The sequence below is a fragment of the Battus philenor genome, unplaced genomic scaffold, assembly GCF_028537555.1.
Source record: "Battus philenor isolate CCGP_79_NKW_IND1 unplaced genomic scaffold, ilBatPhil1.0.hap1 SCAF_23, whole genome shotgun sequence".
NCBI lineage: Eukaryota > Metazoa > Arthropoda > Insecta > Lepidoptera > Papilionidae > Battus > Battus philenor.
Window position 1 is genome coordinate 8,422,185 of NW_027181686.1, and position 25,465 is coordinate 8,447,649.

Genomic DNA, 25,465 nt, shown 5'->3' on the forward strand with positions numbered 1-25,465 from the left:
TCTGGGGTCTTATTGTGTAAAAAACACTGGCCACAGAAAGATTTACTAACTCGATGAAATCGATTCTTACGAAGTTATATACCGTATTTATAACACATATTTGGAAATAATAATAACATTTTTAAAAATGTATATTAATTAGTACTCACATGCATTTATATATCTTTTATTCACTTTAAAACTTTTTACACATCGCACTCATCTAATAGATAGGATCTAATTAGTTCAGGTGCTCAGAAAAAATAATTACACGTCAAGGAAACCGAGGTATCCTAGGCGGCGACACTAAGCACTTGACAGACCGTTCCTCGCCAGTGAACACAAGATTATTGCGGTCTATTGTTTCGATTGTAACAATCGATTTGCTAACGATTTGGAGTTATGTTCATGTGAATCGATTACGCGACAGTCAACCGATAACTGAGAAACAATGTCCTTGTGGCTTGTTTTAATTCCATAAATTCATTTATTCAAACCATACGCATTAAGGAAAAGATAAAGTATAGGAACAGATAAAGCAGAATTTGCTAAAGAAAAAAGTAAAATATGAAAAAAATCACTATGAATACTATTTAATCTTTGTCGTTTCAGCTTTAGTACGTCCATAGCTGGATAAAGGCCACGCCCTCAGATTTCCAATAGGACCAGATGGAAGTGACCTGTATATAACGTCTTCCGATGAATTTAATAAGATCTTGAGAAGTCTTTATAAGTTGTTTATATTTATATTTCTAGAATTTACTTATTTCTTACGTTTCATTACAAAAACACGTGGATATAATATCAAATTGAACCGTGGGCATTTCAGGGACAATATTTGTGATTTTAATTTATTGGTTTCATTAGTTCAATCATTTCAAAAAATATTTAATGCATAAACTTGTTATGAAGTAAATCATGACTCTTTGTTGAAGTTTATTATTGTTATGCTTGAAAAAATTTAAAAGTAATATTTAACCATAATTGCGTAATTAATAAAAAAATTAAGTTAAATTTAATTGTAAAGTTATATACATAAATAATATACATAATATTTATACCTATATAGGTAAAATGTTGTTTTATAAAATTAATAGATTAGATCTTGCGTAATGCACTTGCTAATTTCAATTATATAGTCAATCAGAATTTAGCATTCAGAAGTAAAAGATAATCAGAAGCGCCATCGTTATGCGAAACTCGATATTTTTAATCACACATCGATTTAGGATAAACAGAAAAAAAATATTACAGTCAATTTTTCGAGGGATAAAGGTTTTGCAACAGTAATGTCAAAAATTTTCATTTTTAACTACACCCAGTAAACCTCCAGCCTTAACATTTAATTAAGAAATCGTGGATGCAACTTTGCTATGAAATTTTTTCAAGGCGTTTTCAAATTTTAATTTTTGTTAATTTACTATTTCTGTAACGTTTAAAGTTTTGTATTATTGGCTGGTAACACGCGTACATTATTTAAGAGGCCATAATCCACTATGCCTGCTAATTGCATATTTGTTGAAGATGATTTCCTTCACCGATTGTGAGCAACTTGATCACAGTTACCATTGGGTATATAGCTCGCACAATATGTGTGAATGCTGTTAGTCATATATTATATGTTGTCGGTCTTTAACCACTAGGATACCACTTAGTATAATTTGCTATATAAGTAGGATTTTCAAAAATTAATAAGTATTTTCATAAAATACTATACTTTAATAAATCAATGGGTGTTTGTTTTTGTCTAGTTGTTGGTTGACATTGATTTATAACATTACAAAAGTAAACCGTCAGCAAAAGCGCGCGAATATTCATTTTTTTTCAGTAAGAACGCAACATTGGAAGTTTCTTGTATACGACTGGTCTTCCCACCGGCGCAAAACCAGAATCCGTTGCTCATTAGGAGCACAATTTACTCGTCATTTTAAACATCGAACTCGTTTTTCCATCGAAAAAACGTGTGTCCACCAATAACGGCTAACAATCCCATATTAGTTATATTCTAGCCAGTTTTATAATTACGTTGGAGCAAAAACATTGCTTTGGTCTGGGAACAGCGCGTACTATTGCGACGTGTATTCTTGTTTAACTATTTTAGTCCAATAACCGACAATTACAGTGGCCTATTTAAAGAATACTTAAAAGGAGAAATAGAATGAAGTCCGCGCACACGCAGTTTTTACTTGCGAAGATTTCTATCAGACAGTAAGCAGGTTTTACTTTGTAATTAAAAATGGACTTTATGTTCTCAGTAACAGGATTGTTTACAACATTTCTAGCTTTACAAGATAATAGACGTATTTGTAATACAGTGTGTAATCGATTGCAGGGAATGAGATACGTGCAATAACAATGTACTTACCTTAGTTTCGAGTTTTTCTGTTTCGTTCTTATAGTGAGTGCGCTCGCCTTCGACCTTCTCCAACTTTGTACGTAAAGTTTCCAGCTCGTCCTGTAACAAAAAAATACAATTAGACATATAATAACACAAAAATACAACTATTGATATCGATATGAACTCATCTGTAGGCTAAAGCAAGTAATAGCAGGCGTTTTTCATTATGTACTGTAGTGTATATTGACGTGACCGTTATCGATACTCCTCACCGTCTCGCCGCGCATATAATTAAGGCGCGGTACAGCGGTTTAGGTAACACTATAATTGTATATATGTTAGGGGGACGTTATTATACAATAGTAGGATAGGGCGTGAGGTTGCATACATACCTCGAAGTGATATAACATGTTAATGCTTTAGCATAAGCACTCTCTAAAGTTTCCTAAATAAAACTTGTATAACAATCCCTAACATACACAAGCAATGTCTCTTTTCATCAAGCATTCAAACATATTGGTAACTTCTTAAAAAGTTCAGGTGACCGTCAAAGACTTTTTAATAGTTTTTCTTCATTCTAAATTGATTGTTTTAATTATTTATTTCATACTATAGTCAGTTTCGTTTAATTTTTATGCTAATTTTGTGTCTTTAGGGCATGCAGTAAATATATTACTTATTTATTTACTCCTTACAACTTGTGTAACGGGGAACTTAGGTTGTGCTAGACGGAGTGGCCTATGTTTAGTTGTGGGAGTCTATCAGCTATGATGATGATATAAATGTTGGGCAAGAGAAAGTGGCAGAGGACAGGCCTCACAGAACTATGATAAACGAGATATACATACGAGATTTCTAGAAAACGAATCAGGAATGAGGTGATTTTTATTTTATTTGTATTTCATTTCTCCTTGATACGTTTGTTACAATGTCTTCGGTCATAGTAAATACAGTATTCAAGCCTGCAAACTATCGGTGGCTTTCATATGCGCAAAAGCAATATGATTTCCAAAGAAAGCGCGTGAGCCGTCTGTGATCGACTTGCCCCTTCGAGCGTGACAGTCGCGTGAATGGCTCGCATTAAAATGCGTATACATTCTTTCTTTTTGTACCCACAATTACATAAAGTATGCAGTAGATAGAAAAATAAGTAAAGTATGGATTATGTGAATTATGACATGATACTGGGATATAGGATAATAGTTCCTACGGTATACTTTGAGTTATGTACGTATAAATGGTTTTATAGCAAGACTCTGGTATTTACGGACCTCATAAAATAATCAAAACAATGAATATATAGTAAACCAACCTTCTTATAATATAACAATTATGATCTGTTAATAACTGTTTACTAGCAATAATCATGCGATTGAATGTTACTTCTTTTATTATTTTAGTAGGGCTATAATAATGTCTTATGTGGAATTCCTGTAATCCTGTTTATAGGAAATAGACCAGCCATTTTGCCAAAATTTAATTGAAAATTACGACGAAACAATCGACGTCGTTATAAATGTATTTATTTATTTAGGTACATCAGCAATCTATTTAATCTAATGTTTGCCGTTCTTTTATGTATTCTGTTAGATAAAAAAACATCTAAAATTGACTATACACAAAGTTATAAAAAAAACATTAAATACAAAGAAACAAATGATTTCACGTAAGTAAATATCGTCGTGATTGATGTCTATACAATAGACTTTTAATTATTGCCAAAACAAGCTTTTTTTAAATACAATTAGATGGTTTTCAAACAAATTATTTGTTTTATATTGATTTGAAATACAAAGTTCTTGTAGCAAAATCTCTGATGTTCTCAAGTAATTGTTGAGTATGTACACCTATAATTTCAACAACTAAGATATCGTTCTATTATGGTTGACGCTCGCTAATGATGATATCTTTGGCAACCTCCTGTTATAAAATTACAGTTGAACAAAACAACATAACACAAACAATTAAGTTCGCAACGATAATCAGCGGTTTCGCAACCATTGCTGCGCAACGCAGACGTGTGCAATCGTAAGAGCATGCAATAATCTACATGAAAATTAAATATTTCGAAGAAGTCATCAGGATGTAACGCATCAAAAACTGTATTACTCGCGCACCAGCGGGCCGACTCCCCACTGGATTGCTTCATAATAATAATCATTAAAATACATTATATATCGTTTAAAGTGCTTTTTGTAAACACGTAAATGCATTGAGCATAATATACCGACTAATGTGCGCCTGATCACTCGAAACTGCGAATTTATATAGTTTTAAACATTTTTTTCTACAAAGCTTTTAAATGTATTATATAGGATGATTTATTAAAGGTGCAAAAGTTTTTAAGGAGTGAATGTGTAGATCGTTTGTCAGTAATGACACCTATTTTCAATCACCTGTATAAAGTCACTCTAAAACTCTTTTGGAAAGCGACAGGTTAATTAATATTGCCAATACAAAGACGAAAACTTTTATAAAATAGTTTTGGATAAAGTGTGTTATACATTAATAGACATCAAAGAAGTTATACATTCATTCCTTTTAAGCATTTTACTCCGGGAACCAATCATCTTGCATATAAAATTGATAACTGTATCTTCTGTTTTACTTTGAAATCACATACGCTGAAGTATTTTGCACATGTAAGTTTGTAAGAAATTTTTAATTGATATGGTTTACTATTACCAAAAAGTTGCTTTACATAACGATATAATCATTTTAGCTACGGAATTCGAAATGATCTGATAACTTTTTACGGCTATCATTGAATTCTAGGCTTTAAAAGTTATTGTCCATTATACGCAATACTCAGGTGAATTGTCTAAATCAGTACAACAGAAAATATACGATTAACACAAATAGGAAGAAAAAGAACAATAAGGTAGTCGAATATACGATATCACTATCGAGAATTATTTTTTTGAAAATACATGTAATAAAAAGAGAAGAAAATACTTATAATAAAATTGATAAATGCCTTTGTTAGAAACATGCAGACAAAACCATCGCTTTTTAATAATATTTATTACCAAGCACGATATGAGAATAACCATTAAGTGATGTTGCAGATGCTATGCGTCAAGTTATCTCCTCAGTAACAAAGCTGAAGCCGCTAACGAGGATGTATAGTAACTTTTTTACAGATATCTATACTTAATTTGTCACAGCATCAGAGTTGAGTATCACGGAAGCAATATCAACGTAATGAAGGGCTTAGTTTTTACACGTTATGTATTATTGTAAATTGAATCACGTATAATGGGATTTAGATGGCCAGAGGCGATTTCTTCTAAACATTAGCGGCCACTTTTTATTTGTTTCATATAAATTTGTTTTTATACCTTGATTGTATACATATTTAATGTCTAATTCTATCTCTTTATATTTTTATTACAGCCCAAAATAGACGATAGTAACAACTTGTTGTACATTTTAAAGTGACTCCACTTTAAAATGTACAACACGTGTCTTAAAATAACTTTGCTAAAGAAAGTTGTAAAATCCAAAAAAATTGAACGGTTTACTACAATCGCAACGTAATATATACAGAGTTACATGTAGTCGTAATAATAAAGATATGACAGATCGACGCTTATGATTCTATATGATCACTTAAAATAATATTTTAATTACAACAAAACAACTTTGATTTTCAATTATCATCTTAAGTGACAGTAATAAAATAATGATCACACAAAAATATCCACTCACAGTAAGCACATTGCTAAAACACCGTCATAGAACAAAAACCACTTTCTAGAAGATATAAACACATCGTGATTAATAAATAAATTTGCTAGAACAGCATATCCACCTGCGTCCATAATCTTTCGACGATTTTAACATGGCTCCAAGTAGAAAATTACTTGTAAAATTTGTCCTATCTTTTTTTTATAGGAGGGAATTAAACAAAAATCAAGCAAAAGTTTCTTCATATGATCTATGGGTTAAGTAATTATTTGTTAATAAGGTCAATGGTTGAATAATAATTCAAGAAATAATATTTTATTTTAATTGAATAATAATAATTCCAGCGTCATACTATCTGACGACGGGCTCTAGTGAAAAACCGCTGTCACATATATTTCACGGTTGGTAGTGAATTAGAGCAGTGCATCCATACATATGCATTGCGCTTTACTATACTGAACAACCATAATCCGTTAGAAATAGGGAGTAATGGATGTCATACTATTTTCCAACCGATTTGACGCGACCAGCTTCTTAGAGTGACGTTTTTAGGACAAGTTGTCATATGAGCAAGCGATAAAGACCATTAAATTGCAATTTTCCTGAAGGCATTATCTCCAAAAGTTCACTATTCACTAAGAGAATAATTCTCTACTGTATAGTGATCAAAGTCATCAGAGTTATTTTCGAAAAATCCACAACATATCTCATTGGATAGTTAAAATGAAGTAAAGATGCTTTTACATTAGCTGAGAAATGTTTCTAACGAGTAAAATTATACATCTGATGTTATTTCATTGCTTAAAAAGGAAAATCACATGTGACTGTATTCAGATCAATCAATCCATCAATTATCCTTCAAATAAATATTATATTAGGTCTAGGAAAAAGAAATCCATTATTTTTGCGTGAAGTTCAGTTATAAAACATCTATAACCAATCTCCCTGAATAGTTGTTACGAAGGTTCCTGTATTAATCTAAAAAGGGTTGAGCACAATTTTTAGATTTGTTGACATCGTATTTAAGTTTTAATTTATCAAGAAACTATGTTTACATTACTTAACATTGTAAAGAAATTTATTTACTATTATATTGATGTAATAAAAGTCTTTGTATCTTGCTTATTTAATTAGTCCCATCGATCAGCCTAGTACAACAGGGTAGGTCCGTTACTCTCCGTATGTATGGGAGTGCATTAACAACAACCGCCATGTTTTTGCTTGCCTCTACAGTTACTGATGGTATAATTAGTTTACTAATGCACAGGCTCCGTACACCAGTCTCATCGACTCGAACGTTTACTTGATTGAATACGGAATTTTTTACATTATCAGTTAATACATGTTTGCAAATGACTTTTGCTTATTTGGAGTATAAACGTGCAATCTGAGTATTATTAGCATGTAAAGAATGGTGTCGATGGTGGCTCTTTTGCTAAAAGTTCGACATTATAGTGACATTATGGTAAAAAACAGCTTATAGATCTGTATTTACGATATTCACGTCGACTGGGCTTTCGACATTAACCGACATAGTCTAGTGGATTTGCTACTTGAGGAGGCAGTGACCAGGACACAAACAGAAGAGAATAGACAAGTATAACCTGAATAGACTATCTTGTTCAGGTCATTGGAAGACGCTGGATGCAGGTAACTTCCAACCAGTCCTATTAAAATTATTGCGAGGGAGGCCTGTTGCCCTGATTTCTTATGACTGAATTATTGATAATGAATGATGAGGCTTTACAAAAACAAAAAATAAATACAATTGACAGTCAGTCAACTGCTATATCGTGTGATTATATATTTTTTTTAAATAAAAATTATCCGAATACGAATACATTTTAAAAGAAGCCACAACCCGGAACAGAAAACTTAAAATTAAGCAAATGATTTATATTATTCAATTGTAATAAATAAATGTAAAAGATTTCCTACGTCATTGAGAAGGTCGTCGATTTAGATTTAATTTGAATGAAAACCTCAAAGAGATTATCGCAAGAAAACTCATTGTACAAGTTTGGCTAACAATAAAACAAAAAATCCAATGTAAATAGTCTAAGTGGATTTTCCTCTTAGTTACATCGATCTTTTATTTTATAACATTATGTCAAGTTCCTATGAATTCATTAAAGTGAACTAAATTGTTTGCCTTGTATATATTAAAGAGTAAGGCCGTAATAAAATGTAGTGTTGGCGAAGGATGATACCTATATCGTGGACTGCCAGGAGAATCATCAGATCTGGTCTCAATCAATTTGTATAAAAGCGGGGCGCCGCCATCCGTTGCAAGTGAATTCTGGGCTACTTTGGTCACAGCTCGGAGGCAACCATGGAGTCTCGATAAGTTAGTGGTCGTAGGAAAAATAGAGGTAAAAAGACCAAAAGAACGAACACCAACCCCATGGGCGGTTTCTGAGCGGGTGGTGATGGGTCTCGCAATAACGAAAGCACTCAAAAAATAGATCATAGAGACCTGTTAAGGCAACTCTTTCAAGATTCGATTCTTCGACAAAGAATTTCCAAGAAGGGCGCGACCTTTAGTAATAAAAATAAACGATCAAGAAGAAAGAACGCCGTAATGATTAAGTGAATTGTAAATTGCCTCTATTATGGATTTTTCCATGACGAATTTGTAGAAAATGAAAACTAGTAAAAAATCAATCCCTGACGCAACGTTATATAAGATTACGAAGCGTAGCGTTAATGTGAGATTATCATCTTTAATCTCAGAAGTTTGTTAAATTTGAACGACCGATACGCCTTGAAAATAACTGGTTTTCTTTAAAAGAAACATTAATGTTTAGACGGAGGAAAAATCATTATTAAATTGTAGGATAAAATAGTAAATGGCGGTCAAGTTGTACAGACGCATCATTGGTTTACGGTTTGAATCTGTGAACGGATATGTATAACACGTCATGCGTTTAAACACTTCTTATACAAAGTATAATGGCGAACTGAATGCTTAAGACATTTTCTACCAGTTACCGCTAGGGCGATGAAGTTAATAAACGTAGGTAAAATAAGTAAAAACCGTGAAAACAAAAAACTAAAAAACACCATGATGTAAATATACTATCGACTGCTATAAACTACAATAATATAGAAGTAAAATGTAATGTATACAAAAATCTTTTCTTCTATGTGTAAAAATAAAATCTAGATGAGTGTATAAATAAATAAATTAATTCCAGATAAATTTATGAACAAGAAAATCCTTACATTGAAATCTCTCATGGTTCGCAGTCTCTTGCATTTAAGGTAATTTTCTTGAAGTATGTCCAACAATAATTGTGATATGGCTTAGGGACTTGCTCACTAAACGAGTCGTTCATTCGTGTTGACACCTGACAGTTCTAAACACTGCATCATAAATTTATTGACCATCACTTACATTTGCACAAAAGTCAGTGTTAACAAAGGCGTACCAGATTAAAGACTGAATGCCTTATTCATTGAGATAATAATTTTCTAAATATAAATAAAGAAAAAACGATGTCTATTCTTTCTGTACGCGTGTACTATAAATATAAACAATTCTTTCATAATTTCCTACCTCTCATTTAAAGTTGTTTATTGTTTATTTACAATTTATAGGTTTATTTATGCAATTGTTTGATAGACAAAGCGAGAAATAGCAAAACATCGCGTTTACAATCCTTCTAGAAACGAGCGTGTGATATAAAGATATCTACTTAGAACAGATTTATAATCTTTATTATATAATTGTGTTTCACTTACATAATATTATTATTGATAGGAACATAATCAATAAGAAATATTTGTACGTCTGTTTATCGCATGAGTAACAGGCCAACCGTATATTTTTATTTACTTTTACTCACACCTCTTATGATGCATTAATAACAATATCAATTATAAGCCTCTCTCCCTCAGGCCGCTCTTTACCGATCCCATTGGAAATATTTTGGGGGAGCTAAAGCCAAGCAGTGGACGTCTTACAGCTGAAAACTCTTCTTTGAATTTTTTTTTCGATCAGATTATTTTAGATAGCGGGACAGAAGATACACTGAAGCTATGGCAAAACGCGTGGCCGCACATTAGCTAACATACTAACTTCTAGTTAGAGCGTGTCGACGGGCAAGAGTTGCAAAGATCTGAAAAGTTTTCGCTACCTGAATACAAAAATACTTATAAAACACTAAAATACATCGAAGTTATACAACTCATATTTTTTAATTGCAGATATTTAACTATAATATTTTATCGATCTCCAAGATGCAAACAGTGCCGACGAGTTAGTAAATAATTTAATATGAATACCTGACCTTATACAGTGGTGTCATGTTGCCACAAAAAAAAAACAATACGCGTATTTCTGGGTCGATCTAAAGTTTTTAAAACCGATACCTCGCGCTAATCCTATGCTGGCTTTATAGTTCGAATATTTTGTTTAGCCATGAAAACTGTTACGGTTATTTATCACAGAGTAAAATTTAGTACAGTTGTAACAACAGCATTTACAGTTCATGCAACATAGTTTAAACAAACATCTCTTATCTATGATTGCATCTAAGCACTACCTTTTCTATACCATTACGATGTCCGTATCGGGTGCAATTTCTACGGGGTCTTTGACCTACTTCACTCCACGTGTGTTTAATATTGACATTCATAACTGAAGGGCTTTGGGAACGTTGTCAGATATAGAGAACCTCACAAGTGTAGGTTAAAATTGTTACAGTGTTTTTGATATTATGAATTATCTCGTCAAAATATAACGGAGATATTTCTGTTTATTAATTTAGTTGGTTGATAGGAAGATAATACAGAACGCCGCTGTAGTACACTATGAACTAAAAGGACTTAATTTAAAACGGCGCATCAATAGGGCGGGGGTTTCTTAATATAATTAAGTTCTTTTCACAAACCTAATTATAATTATTAGTGTTGTCGTTGTAAAAGACTTTATTATAATGTAAACAGAAAATTGACAAATTAATTTCACGTAACATCATTATTATCATTTCACCTGTACGAAGTCTACTGCTTGACATAGGCTTCTACCTCCATAGATTTACAAAAGGACCAGTTGAAAGCGGTCTGTCAGCTTACTGTACAGATTTTCAAAATTGACATTGTAAATAATGCATGTTAAAAAAGAGTCGTGTGAGAAAACTACGGTTACCCAGTTACGCTGTGAATCGATAAACAGACGTACAAATATTTCGTATTGATTATGTAAGTACTTCCGACGACATTAGCGAAATTGTTTATTTGCCTTGTACTTGAACGTCTTACGTTGCGGTTGCCAGCCTGTGGGTTCCACTTCGGAACTTAAAAGCTCCCGCGGCCATATGTTCTGCGCGTTTGTGACCTGCTTTCAACTAATACTGATATTGTTACTTCAACTTATCAATCCGCTGGTCTTGTTTACTTTCGTCCGTCTACGGATCTCCTCATTTTTGAATCTGAGTGAAAAAGAGAAATGAAATTCCGAGTATAGACTTCTTACCGATGAGGTTCGAAGCGAAACACTGCTGTAAGTCATCTCAGGTACACCTTCCTCTTAAAGCATATTGGATGAGAAGATGCAACTCCTATGTATATATATGCATACAGCGTCTTTTTTTGAGTTATGTTTTTTAGTGTCGATGAGGTAAGAAATTCACAAACTTTCTAAAATGATTATTTTTAAAACGATAACACCTAATAAATCCAGCAAATATGTCGCCTTATGCAAGCGCAACACTCTGATAGCTTCGCGCTAAAACTTTCATTTGTATGTGGGCTACGATTGCGTAATTGTATTCACTAACTTCAACATACGGGTAAAGCATGATTTGATCATTAATTTCCTAATAGAAAGTAGCACAACAATTTTAAATTTTAGAAGAACATTTAACATGATACGATTGCATGTTTTACAAAACTGTTGCCGCATAGATGATATCAATTTTTATCAGGATAACGCAGTTTTGGATTTGGCACTTCTTACGGTAAAAATAATAAGACGAATTTGTAATTTAAAAAAACGTAGACTTTCTTTTAATTAATGTCTTTTGTATTTTATTTTATCATGATCTGCATAAATTTTCACATTTTTACTGCAGTTATATATCGTAATGTGATAATGATAGATAGCCCAAGTCAAATTATTAATTTCCAAACCTTTTTTCGCGTTAAAACGTATTTAATGTTATTTAAGCTTATATAGTGAAACGTGTTATATTTATTTAAATTATTCCTATATTGCGTTATTCTTTGTAACGTTATTGAAATACTATCGTTATGCTGGAAATGAACCCAATCTGTTGATACATGTATTGTTCCTTTTTTGGAAGAAATATTTTTATGTGGCCTGTATCTTTAAAAAATTCCTGCCAAAGTACCAAGAAGCATTTTTAAAGAATTATCCATTTTATTTGTATTGTGTTTTATAATAATATCCTTTTAAGAAACGTATAATACAATAATCCTATCACTTTAAAGACGACACTATGTCAAACGCTTTGCTGATCGAAGTCTCATGTGGATATCAGCAGATTTTAATTTTTTACTTATATACTTCGAATCGATCGACGGTTATAAACAATCTTACCTAAGGATGTCATGCTTTCGATCATCAATTCGATGGAATATCTACAACAATAATATAAAACCTGGTTTCAGAGGAAAAAGTCGAGTTTGTTTACTTTTAATTACTGTAAACGGGGTTAAGGCTGAGCAACCTTCGATCGTTTTACCTCCACACACCTAGTGGCTGGATTGTATAGTAAATTCATTTGTAGTCGTTCTTATGCTATGCTCCTTGTTGAGACTCATATCAAAGTTTGGACGAGGTTACCTGTGCTTGCTTGAGCCTGTGCTCGGTCCTGTGCACGGCCAGCAGCGGGGTGACGCGCACGAGCAGCCGCCACCACGGCCAGTCGCGCACTGCCAGGAACGCACGCACATTGCGCTGCACACATCTGTCGGGATACATATAAACGTACTGTTACACATATACACCAACCGAATTTCTTTGACAGACTTTCATTGATGTTCGAGTAGCTCCAGGAAAAAGGTAGGAAATGTGAAGTATCCTATGATAAATTGAAATTGAATAAAGAGTTTTTGAATTTGAATTTAAAAGAGAGCTTTAATTATTTTTAAAGAATTGACCCGATAAAATTCTCTGTTGGAGACAATAACATAAACATTGTTTATCTGACTCATTCTATGTCGGGTAGACGTAGATTGACAATTTACGTGCCGTATCTACACGCACAGCATACATTCGTGAGGTTCGAAACGGCAAGCACGTACCTGCTTTGACATCTGCAGTTTCAAGTTAGATCAGAAACCTATTGGCAGATTTAAAAAAAAATGTCAGACAACATTTGTGTGCTAAGGGGCTACTATACTCTAGAAAACATGGCACACCTTGGGAATGACGTGTTCGCGTTCAAACTATTTCAATGTTTACTGAAAATATCACTCTATATTATTAAAAAAAAACATGTATCTCATGTCTGTAGCGAAGTCGCCAAAAAAATCGGTACGAGTAAGTAACGATACTGTATGGAGTAAGTGCCGATACGACCTACCGAGAATACCAGTATTGTCTGAAAGTAAATTATAAATGATGATTAGTGGGGAATATTTACCGTGCGGCAGTGTGGTGAGTGCGCAGGCGCTGCGCGCGTCGGCGGGCCAGCAGGCCACGGGCGCGCGCCTGCAGCCGCACCAGCACGCGTGCCAACGCGGCGTCGCGCCGCGCGTCCAACCCGCCCACCACGCCCCCGCGGAACATGATCTGCAGCAAACAAACATCACGTTATATACACATTTCAAGTATCAAATCGTCGCTGACAAACCTTAATCTGCTATGTGTAAAGATTAAATCTATCTGTCTATGTATATAAATGTCAGCCGATTTCTGCCCACTGTATTGCATAAGGCCTCCTCCACGATCGCCACGATGTATGGTCTTGCTCCCGAACCCAACGATTTCCTTGACTACGTCATCGTTCCGCGGTGGACCCACACCCGCCGCGTGTACCGGTGTAGACACTTAAAGACTTTGTTTTGGTACGAATATTTTTATCACTAAGTAAACGTCGTTTAAGGACGTATTCATTAAAAATGCTTATTTTAAAAGTGTACCCTATTATAGGTATTAAACTTAGCGAATTTTTTTTTTGGGTTGTTCAAAATTATAGCTAGGAAAACCAGTGCGGGGTACGCAAAGCGGACGACGGACTGCTAGTTCATTTATGTTTTAACTAACTACTTTATCACACTTTTTATTTTAGAAAATTATTGGTCTGTTATTATTATTGATGTGTCTAGTTATTGCACTGCATAATGATCACCATCATTTCAGTTGTCGAACGTCCATTGCTAGGCGTAGACCTTGCCTGTTGATTTCTAATAGGACTGGTTGGAAGCGGTCTGCATCTAGCGTCTTTCAACGACCTTAAAAAGTCTTCCTTCTTACGCTGCATTTGCCGATTGCGCAATTAGATAAATAAAAATAAAAAACAGGTAACGATTATATTATGTGAAAATTGCAAGATCAGATAATTTTCTTGTAAAATACATCATATACAAATGTATTAGCTCTGTAATGTTATAGTAACAAAGTAAATATTTTAACGAAAACAAACGCACATCGCAACACCGGCGCTGCCCCAGTTCGCTTCCGGCGAGCGCGCTTGCCCATTGTTAAGCCGGCTCACTTATAGATCTACCCTACTTAGCGGTGAGCACAATGCCACCTGCCTCTGTTATCACGAGACTATTCATCTGCCAGTTAAATGCTTTACATTTTAAACTGCCCGATGACTGAAGTACAATTTTGAAAGCAAATATTCTTAAATTGGTATAATGTTATCTAAATAAATATACATGATCGTTGATTGTTTGTAAAGAAAATCGATTTGGAATAATTAAAAAAAATAAAGGCTTTCTTTTGAATTAGAAAAGACTTTAATGGATTACATATAATAATGATTTAAAAAATGATAAATAATAAGCAATCATAATTGTATAATCTCTGATATACGGACCTGGAAGCCTAATGCAAAATTTATTTTCATAAAGAAAGACTTGGAAGTCGACAACTATATCATGATAACGTACATAATGTTATAATGATATTTTGTGTATGTATGTATACAATATTGTTAAATAAATATTAGCTACATTGAAGCCAGTCCGGGTTAGCCTTAATTACAATATAATGTGATACAAATTAATGCATCACATGTTTTAAGTAATGATCACATAATTTAATGCCGGAAATTTATCTGACACTTGCAAAAACAAATTTCAAATTCACTTTATACTTTTATAATAGTGTTACGTTGACTTGCATTAAACTAGATTATTATACCCCGTGCCGTTATTCCTAGTAAACCAATGTTTTTGTTCATATTATTATGTACACAACTGACTACTTACACAGATACTAGAATTGAATTGGACTACACTATAATGGTAACCTTTAAAGCTACGAGGGTTATCATCGGGGGAATACCAAAGTAAATAGATAACTCTGGAGCCTTAAGAGTAGAGTGATCAGGTTTCTTTTGGATGGGCGTGTACCACCTTCGTTTTCACCTACACTTTCCATCAGATGGTTGGCACTTACATCATGAGATGGAAGACAATCGCCTAATCCATTACAACTATATAAGATAAATAACAATAGCACTCAAATTTCAAAATAATTGTCTTCTTTCAGTCAATTAAAAATTAATAATAATGATAACTACTCATAGACATAAGGATAAATTCAAACTTAATAATAGATGCTGAAATGATTCAAAGTGTAGTCCAAAAGATTCATTAATAATTAATACCTATTCTTCGTATTAGGGTCGCCAACAACGCAAACTGTCGATCGTAATAAACTACCGATAAGATAATTGAACTTGTACGACCTCGAACATGGCGAACCAGTAGGGTTGGCGGAAATGTATTTTAGTAAATTATAAAAAATATTTATTCCCTAATCATAATTAATACAAATTATGCATAATCATAAATATAATTTAAATAATACTATTATTATAAGTAGTTTTATAAGACAAGTGCATGTACATCAATAATAATTAGAAAAAGTTCAAAACCTAACAAAATTTAAATGAATTAGTCAGTCAATGTTTATTTACATACTTCTGCTTAATTTGATATTATTCTATTTTTCGTGATATTTCTTAAAAATATTTAAACAGAAAAATTAAAAATTCTATCAGAATAAAAAACATCTTTAGTCCGGTTGCAATGAAGTTTTTATTTCTGCTAAAGAAAAGAGTGCATAAGTGTGCGAGTAATAATTTACTGTGTTCTTATTAGAATGGCGTGTTAAAATTATTGGTGTGGAAACGTGGAGAGTGTAACGATGTTACCGATTGTATTTTTTATTTAAAACCAATATATTGAGTTTAATATTTACATATAGGTCGGTCACTAGTCAAGTAAAAAAATAATAATTTTACCTATAAAATAACATAAGAAACAATTTTTTTTTATATTTATATTTCATCTCATAAGTTTTTGTCAACCCTAAATAATTGTGCATCTGTATAACAGCAAACTGCATCTGCAGTTATATGCGGCGGCTGCAAGTGGAGCGAGCCGCTCGTTGCAGAGGCTCTTCGTTTGCCGAGCACGTCCGCCGATTGTACTGCACAGACTTCTTACAAAACCCAATGCAGGCTAGAGAAATAATAATTCATAGCAAACTCTTATTAGTTTCATGCCTTTAGTGTAACATTATTTTTGACAGCAAATTTTAAATTACATACACGTTCGACGCGACAGAAACTTAATTATTATAACCGAATCCTATCGGAACCTTTTTGGTCTCATCGGATGCAATTTTACAACATTAAGGAAAGACAGAATTTCCAGCATCGATAACGCCTTTGGCGGCTCAGATTATTAAATTCAGTTAGAAATAGCTTCATAAAAATACTTTTTTTTAAACAATAAATAGATAATTTTAATTTACATTTTGCAATTTTACAATAACAAAATAAAAATACAATTTCAAATTAACGGCGATGATGACTTTGACGGAGTTTTATTAGTTTTTTTTTCAATAATAAAATCAGAGAGCGCACTTAATTCAAAATTTATTGCTTGTTTTATATATAGGGATGACAATAAGTAACCTCTCTTTTATAATAAACATTGATGCGGTTTAGTTGCCATTAAACTTTGATCTTATTCAGAATATAATAACAAAGCTATTCTCGACGTTGTTGTACAAATAATTAGATGCAATTAATCAATATTTATTATCACGCATTCAGTATCGTTTCATTGTTGGTCCGGTTTATTACAACGTGATATATAATCTCTTGGTTATATATAGACGAATAAAGTCAAAAGTTAACACTAATGTATCCCGTAATCATAATGAGACTTAAACATGTTTGATTTAAATAATGACTATGACAAATATCATCATTATCACCATGGATACGCCCAAAGATTGTCGTAATGCACATATAGCGACTACTAGCGACCTTCACTGTGTCGTCAGTGCACTTAGTGGCGTGCCTATCCGGTACATGATTTGGCGCATGGGGAACATATCACAAAGATCAATAGTCTGTTTTAGTAGAGCACTGTTTTTTCGTAAAGTTTCCGACAGCTTGAAATAGCCATAGAAAAAAAAAATAACCCTTTACAAAACTGAACATCTTGCTCTTATTACCGACGTATCAATTGATGAGTATTATGTAAACAAACACAAAGAATATGTAATTCATTAATATCTAAACAGACAGGGGAAATCAAGAAAAATATGAGAAACAGTCCGTATGAAACTTTTGTGATGAAAGAACTTGAAAATATTTGACAACAGTATTTAGTAGGAAAGATTTTGTAAGAAATGTGAGTAAACAACTAAACCGTCGAATTCCGAAAAAAGCTTTTACACCTATAACTAATCATCCTTTATACAATGTTTTTGAAAGTATTCTTATTAAACATATATATTCAAACAAAAATAAAAATAAAAAATGCCTCCGAGGCGAATGCTTCCATCACGTAAAAGATAAAGATTAAAAACATCCTCCATCGAGTTTTTAGCGGAAACGTGATGTCAAGTTAATCCGTGAAAGTCGACATAAGCTGAGATTGGGAAACATTTAAGGGTCGTTGAACTTGATAATATTTAAATTTATACAAAATTAGTTTTAAAAGATTACGGGTTTTATTTGCAGAAAAAGCCTCATAGAATATATTCATATTTTAGTCAAGTTTAAAAATCCACGGTAAAACGTACGTTCATAATTCCTGCGCTAGTAATATTATTTACCTTAATAATAATGATATTAGTACACAGTGCAAATTTTTTTTTCATCGACTATAGTACAAAACCCTGATTAGGTTTTTCAATTGCTTATAATATTAAACGACGTACAATATTTATATATACACGAACAAAAGGACCAACAAAAAATTACGAGAACGAGGGAAGTCAACTTCCAAATGAAGAAATTACACCCATAATAAAAACTTATGACCAATGTAGCAGACTTCAAGAGAAATTATCTGCTTGGGAGAAAATATTTTATATAAGTCGTATATAGGATATCCCATAAATCAAAGTCAAACTGTAATCCAATGATGGGGCATATAGTGGCTAACCTAAGAAAAATTATTAAAAAAATTATGAGAATATAAAAAAAATATTTTTTCTTACTTTTAGTAAACCACAGACATAAATTCATAATGATATGGCCTTATGTAAATATATATTATAAATAGCTTTTTCAAAAATACATGAGTACCCATCTTAATGGGACGCCATGTATAAGTTACTTCCAGCTTACATTACAACTCGCATGCTTACAATTAAGTTGAAGCAGTCTCGATGCAAATGTTGTGATATGATACGTGATGTGATATGATATTATGACGTGACGCGAGTGATAGCATCAACACGCTATCCGGTACGTCCGGACAATGCTGCTCGCTCATTAAGCCGACACCCGCAGGTATAACTTCTCATGCACTTTGTACAATAACATTTGCATAGCATTGGACAGCGTAATGAAAAGCATCCGCAGCTTGTTTCATGCAAATCAGTAGTTTGTATACATCTTAAGTTAGAGATATATTCTAAGGTTAAGGAGAAACTGTGCAACTCTGATATATTTTATATAGATAGGCTATATATTTGTTCTGACTCGTGACAAGAATCAAAAGGTTTAAGAGATATGAAGTTTGTAGGGAATATTCCTTTAGTCAAGTAAAATGGAATTAGTACGAAAATAAATGAAATTTTACTCACAGGAAAGGAGGAGGGCGTCCTCTCTTCATATTTATTTGAAACTTGTCTAGATTTTTTTTGTATGTTTAATATGATCAACAATGGATTTTAAGGAACACCTAAAGAGGTGTGGTAGTGCAGGCCACGAGAAGCGTGAGTCTATTTACGTATCTTTCAACACATTTGAAATGGGAGCTGAGAGGGCATTCATTAGGTATGAGATGCAAGCGAGGCACATTTGTTGTTTTATATATGCCTAATTCATATTTCAAAAGAAATAAACTGTTTTTATATTTGGTTAAAGTTAAATGCTGTCAATATTTTCAGTGTTTACTGCATCATTTGATTTAAAGATGATATATCTTTATGCGGAACAGATATTCGTGAGAATAAACAGTATTTTTTTTGTAATCACCTCCATATATTATTATCAAATATGACGTTATTTTGTTTGGTTAGGTTATGTTTCGCCAGTTACAATGTTCTACGAAATTTTAAATTGTGTTATAAGTCAAAACTAAAACGACTTTAAATTTCAATCCAAATAAATTTACCAGCAATGTTAATTTTTTCCCGTGTTCAAATTTGCATGTTCTGGTCTCTTATAATTGAAGAACACGTCACAATTCAAATTATTAAAATGCTTCATCATTGTATTCATTACTTGCCTTTGTTGAAGGTCTTTAAATAAATTTTGTTAAAATTTTAAGGTTTGTTTTTTTGTTTAATTAACTATAATAAAAGTCTATTCCGGCCACACCCTTAAAAACAATCACAATATCGTTATGGATTAACATATAATTTATTAAAATAATTTTGCTTTGCTTGTTACATTGTCAAATGTTTACATTTAAGCATTATATATACAGAATAAGTACAAAATACATAATAAGCATATATACAGAAGAACGTTTAATTTTATTTTTACTACTTTAACGTCTGTAAAATGAAAGAAGATAGTGCAGAAGGATTATGCCAACAACTTTCGTTAACGTGACAAAACAGACAATTTATTTATTAATTGTTATTTTTTAGTTCTAAAATAGTTTATTTGAAGAGAAAGTTCAATTTCAGCGAACTTATTTTACGTACTGATAAATAAGATATAAAAGAAGCATTACATTTTCGTTTATCCGGGGACAAAAAGCGATAAGATCGTTCGAAACGATCTAAGGGTCGGCGGCAGTGTCAGCGGAACGGATACAATTGCAATACAATCTGACTCCGATGCGACCTTAGATAGGCCCGTGCTACTTACTCAACTGCTATCACCACTAAACCCCGTGGTCAACCACAACTATTAATAAGCAAGTACGCGAGTGCAGGCCATTCTATATGAAATCGCGCCGACACCGCAAATGGGCACTTTCATAGGCGAAAGTAACGTAATACTTCGATACACCTTACACTATAGTATTCAATAGTGGGTCAGTGCGAGAGTCATTACCTGGCGGGCACCTGCGGCCCAGCAATTACCTGCCGGGGCCACTGTCATGCGCCGAAACCAGTTCCCGCCTACCCGAGTACAGATGATTACCTTAACTTTTTATTGCTCGTTTACATGATGCAAAATGAACAATTAGTTATGCTCCGTTTCATCTGCCAAGTCGTCGAATTTTAGCATAAATAATTTTACTTATAAAATTAAAACGCTCCGTTAGGGTTGGCAAAATGTTGCAGAAAATTTTATTGCACATTTCTTTAAATAAAACTGATGCTTATATTTTATCCTCTTTTTTACAATTATCTTACTAATATATGTGAGTATTATAGATTAAATACTTTTTGAAAGATGAAATAATTAAAAGTGTGGGACGATGAGATAAGTCAAATATAACCAAATGTACCTATATTTAAGTTAAGTATATCCTGTTTTAAATATTTTGATGCTACTTAGGATTTATAAACATTCTGAACACAATATGCGTCCCCTAAAATAAATGATAATTTTATATAAAGTAAAGTCAACATAGCGCGTATAACGATCTTAAAGAACGTAACCAGACGTCGTTGGGCCCTATGTGGTGCCCACTGCCATCTTAACTTGCCAATCTGCTGGCATATGTCGATTACTTTCATTTGTTTACGGGTCTTGTTATTCATGATCCCTTGAATAACGTAAATACAAAATAATTTTCGTAAATTTTTTGCATTACTATCAAAATAATTTGTTCGAAAAGTTACGTACTTTAACGGATTTATTAACTTTGCTAAATATTTAGACAGTGGTAGCCCTAGAATGCGGTTCATCTGTACGAGCGGACGCGCTTACTCGCAAATTGCTCTCAACAATTTAGCAAGAAGCTCGTCCATGTCCATAAATTGCAGTCTTTTATGGTGTCCGTAACATTTTCAATATTTCTTCTGTTCCAGAGGTCTGATAATGTTGGGAAGCAAAAACTTTAAGTTGGTCGCTTTACCACTCGCAGCTATTTCAGATCATAAAAATAACTCAAGATGTTGCGGAATTTTAGATTATAAAGCTTATGCCTTTGAAATTTGTCACGGCTTGATAACTAAATAACCATTGCGTTAATAAAAATTGTGATGGTTTTGTGAAAATGAATGTGCATTTTTTATTTAAATGATAGTCAAATCTAAGAATCCAGTTACAGAAATATAAATGGATATAACATCAACATATATTTGCCATACTTTAATTACATGACATCATCGCAAGCTGTAAATAATGGAGGAAAACTTTGTAAAAATAAAACGGTTTTCTGAAGATTACAGACGCAACAAACTTGTCATTGAGCGATATCTAGATAAACCCGGGAAGTGTGACTTGTACCATCGCTGTTATAAAACAAAAATATCGAAAATAAATGTAATTCATCGTGTATATCATGGAATTTATTATATTATATGTGTAATTCATAAATTTCCAAAAAAAAAAAAAAATATTAAAAACTTTTCGAACATTATGAAGGCATTAAAATCTTTAAACGTAATGGATTACAAGTGGCTTGATAGAGTTTTAAGTATTTACCTGGTCAAGCTAGCGGGATAGATCCTCGTTAATTAAAAAAAAAAATAGTTATTTACTTTAAAAGTTTTAGTCTCTGTGTATATTTTTCATTCACAAACAAAAGACAATTCGTAAAAATAACTATCTATAAAAATTGCGCTATTTGTCATGTTAAAGTGAAAATTGACATATTTTTTCTTGTGTCTCAGATTTCACACGCTAGAATCACGCACACACAGGCATGTAATACTAAATGGAAGTCAACCCGCAACATGCAATTACAGACAGTCAATCACATCTTAGATGTTCGTATTGTATCAATAGCGGACTTTCGCTGGCAGCTCGCAGACAATGACAACACTTAACCACTTTATGCCACTGCGGCCAACAACTATGATGCGGAAATCCACGGAAACCAACACGCGGACAAATTTAATCTAAATTATATTAGAGATTTAATTTATCTAGAGGGATTGCGACGGAGACCTTTCCATCACTAACCAACCAATTTTTCAATACTAACTTCTTTATTCATAACTTCTTGCAGGTAAACATGGTCAACGCTCTCTCATGATTTTTGTTTCGAAGGAAACAATGACATTCTCCTAAAATGGCAGGAGTTAAAAACAGTGCATATTACGATTAAATTAATACAAGACCTTGACACTCTTTTCGTTTCATAATTTCGGTGAAAATTGTCAAGCCTGCAGTTTCAAGAATTTTTATAAGAAAACATAAATTCTATTCCTTCATTTTATAAGTCGATATTTGCGTACAAAAAGTTCATAAAGTAATTATAGCCGGAGGTAGTGACTATAGGGAAATGTACGACAGAGCAATCAAAGCACACAATGAGCGGTGGATGGAGTGATGGATATTCTTTTCAATAATAGCTTTGCTGTGGAAAAAAGTGAAATGAGTGGTGGTATCATATTTCTCGCCGAAACAACATTCACTTTCGTATTGCGTAATAAATATACAAAAAACGTATATTTATAATATTTGAAATTTTTATTAACACTAATTTTAAAATAAGAAATAATTTGCATTTAAACTTTTTTGGTTTCCTTTTTTGTTATAACAAAAATTTTAATAACATATTTATTATATTTAGTATATACGCCACGTGATATTATTTAAAATGTCATTATCACATAAAGTATTAACAATGACGTTATTGCCGGCTGCTAATATTATTCATAATAAGAAATTTTGTTCCGTGTATTTTTAAATTCCAAATCGAAATTTGCAAACTTTCATATTAGGATATTCCTGGAGAAATCGACTTCGCATTTAAAACACCAAAGAAAAATGATCACGGAGACAGGAGTATACCCATTTCGTAATCAAAACAAATCATTAGCACCCGTTATATTCCGAAGAAAGGACAGCTTTCAACGGCGCACGCGTCGGGGAAAGCTAATACGTGATGGGCATTGGCGAGGCTCGGAAACCCATCGGAATTGTAGGCGGTGCTCGCTCACGAAATTGACTACGTGACTGAACAAATTGAAATCACTATGACACACGAATTACGGGGATCGAATTAAACCAGACAACGCTATTACTGACCTCAGAGAAAGGCGTCGTTCATTCAAGACAAGAGTTGAATTATTGCACGTTCAGTGATTGAAAACGTAAACAGTTGCGAAATATTTAAAAATAAGGTGTTTTATACGACTTTTGACTAAAAAGATGCTGATTATGTCAAACATAAAGCTAGTATACACAGTAGTATACACATATGTATGCATAGCGTGAAGGACAGAAGTAGAATGAACTAATAAAAGAATTAAAAACATGATGTAATGAAAAACTGAACGTAATAAACATAACTTGTGTTATATTTCTTAATCACAGGTTCACATCAACTAGTAAGAGAAGTAGAAAGTTGAGCAAAATGCTGTAACAGTGATGAATTGTTACTTTCATGTCAATAAAAATGGCACTTAAACTTGAACGTATTATGTACGGTTTGAACATATGGGTTTGCGACGCGATAAGCAAAAGTTAATGCATTTTTTAAATAAACACAGTTAACTTATGAATAATCATGTTTCTAAATGTATTCATTTAATGTGTTCTTTATACGTAATTGCAAAGTAGGAAAAAGTTAGCTGCTGCAGCAGTAAAATTTTGAATGCAAGCGTCAAGTTAGAAATTTCGAAAATTGTATTTGGCTTTCAAAGATTACGTAATGAACTGAACTATGTATTTGGATGGCCTAAGTAAAGTGTTAACAGTCACTAAACCGCATTAGTTAACGAGATAACAGTTTACATCACAGTACGTTAAATGCAGAGTTATTGGATGTGGATGAATTCGGTGAAAGTGGCGATGGTTAGGTTCCAAGAGTGACCCCTGGTTTGCACTTGTCGCGGAAAATTAGCGCTCTCGATTTGTAGCACGGCCGGTTTCGTTATGAAATAAAATTTCAAAAATATTTACTTATCTTGCTGTATCACTGCCGGTACAAGAATTCTTGATCGAAATTATACAATCAGTTGTGTAATCATCAGACGCTGTATAAGATAATCGTAAAATACAAAGAGGACTTAAAAGCACATTCTTTAGGAAGTTATGTAAATGACGAGCGCGTGTAAATCAAACATCTTCAGAAAAAATGTTGATTGATGATTATATAATTTTCATTTCTTTCGTGGTAACAATTAAACGCGGTTACTTTAATATTTATTGAGAATAATAAAAAATGCAATTACCGATAAGTTATTCGCGTGTATACGTACTTAAAATATGATATGGTTCCGTTAAAATTATTTAACTTGCATCTAAAATATTTATCAATTCATACAGTGTAACGTAAGGACCATTTAGCTAGTTAAAATTCAAGATGATCAATTCATATTGAGGAATGGTATTGTTTACTCATGCAGGCGCATGCTAATGTGAACTTGCATGTCTATTTTCTGTAAGAACTCACTTGCATAATTTGAGGACTTTGAATTGTCAATGGAACATTATGGGGTGAATGACCTGCTGTAACTTAGTCAGATATGTATAATAAAGGAATATTAGAAATCTAATTTGAGATGTTCAAAGTATTATGATGTATTATATGTGTTCAGGTGTAACGTGAGAGTTGAACAGGTGCAGTCAGATTGCATTTGTAACATCGATATGTTAACAATGTCGCGTACCTGCTCGTCCAGTTTCGGAGCGTCGGGTCGGGTACCGCTAGCGACCTCGTTGCAGCGCCCGCCGCGCCTGGCCGGCCGCACGGGACACA

The 25,465-nt window shown here is 33.0% G+C and overlaps 1 protein-coding gene across 2 annotated transcripts in view; it reads right to left on the reverse strand.

Moving 5' to 3' along the window:
• Window positions 1–25,465, reverse strand: part of Mhcl (Myosin heavy chain-like) — a 253,705-nt gene that overhangs the window by 24,260 nt on the left and 203,980 nt on the right. For both annotated transcript variants that reach the window (XM_068767408.1, XM_068767409.1), the window contains 3 exons: window positions 13,621–13,769; window positions 12,819–12,942; window positions 2,345–2,434 (listed from right to left, as the gene is read on the reverse strand). In XM_068767408.1, the coding sequence (XP_068623509.1) occupies window positions 2,345–2,434; window positions 12,819–12,942; window positions 13,621–13,769 (363 nt within the window). The remainder of the gene's footprint in view (window positions 1–2,344; window positions 2,435–12,818; window positions 12,943–13,620; window positions 13,770–25,465) is intronic.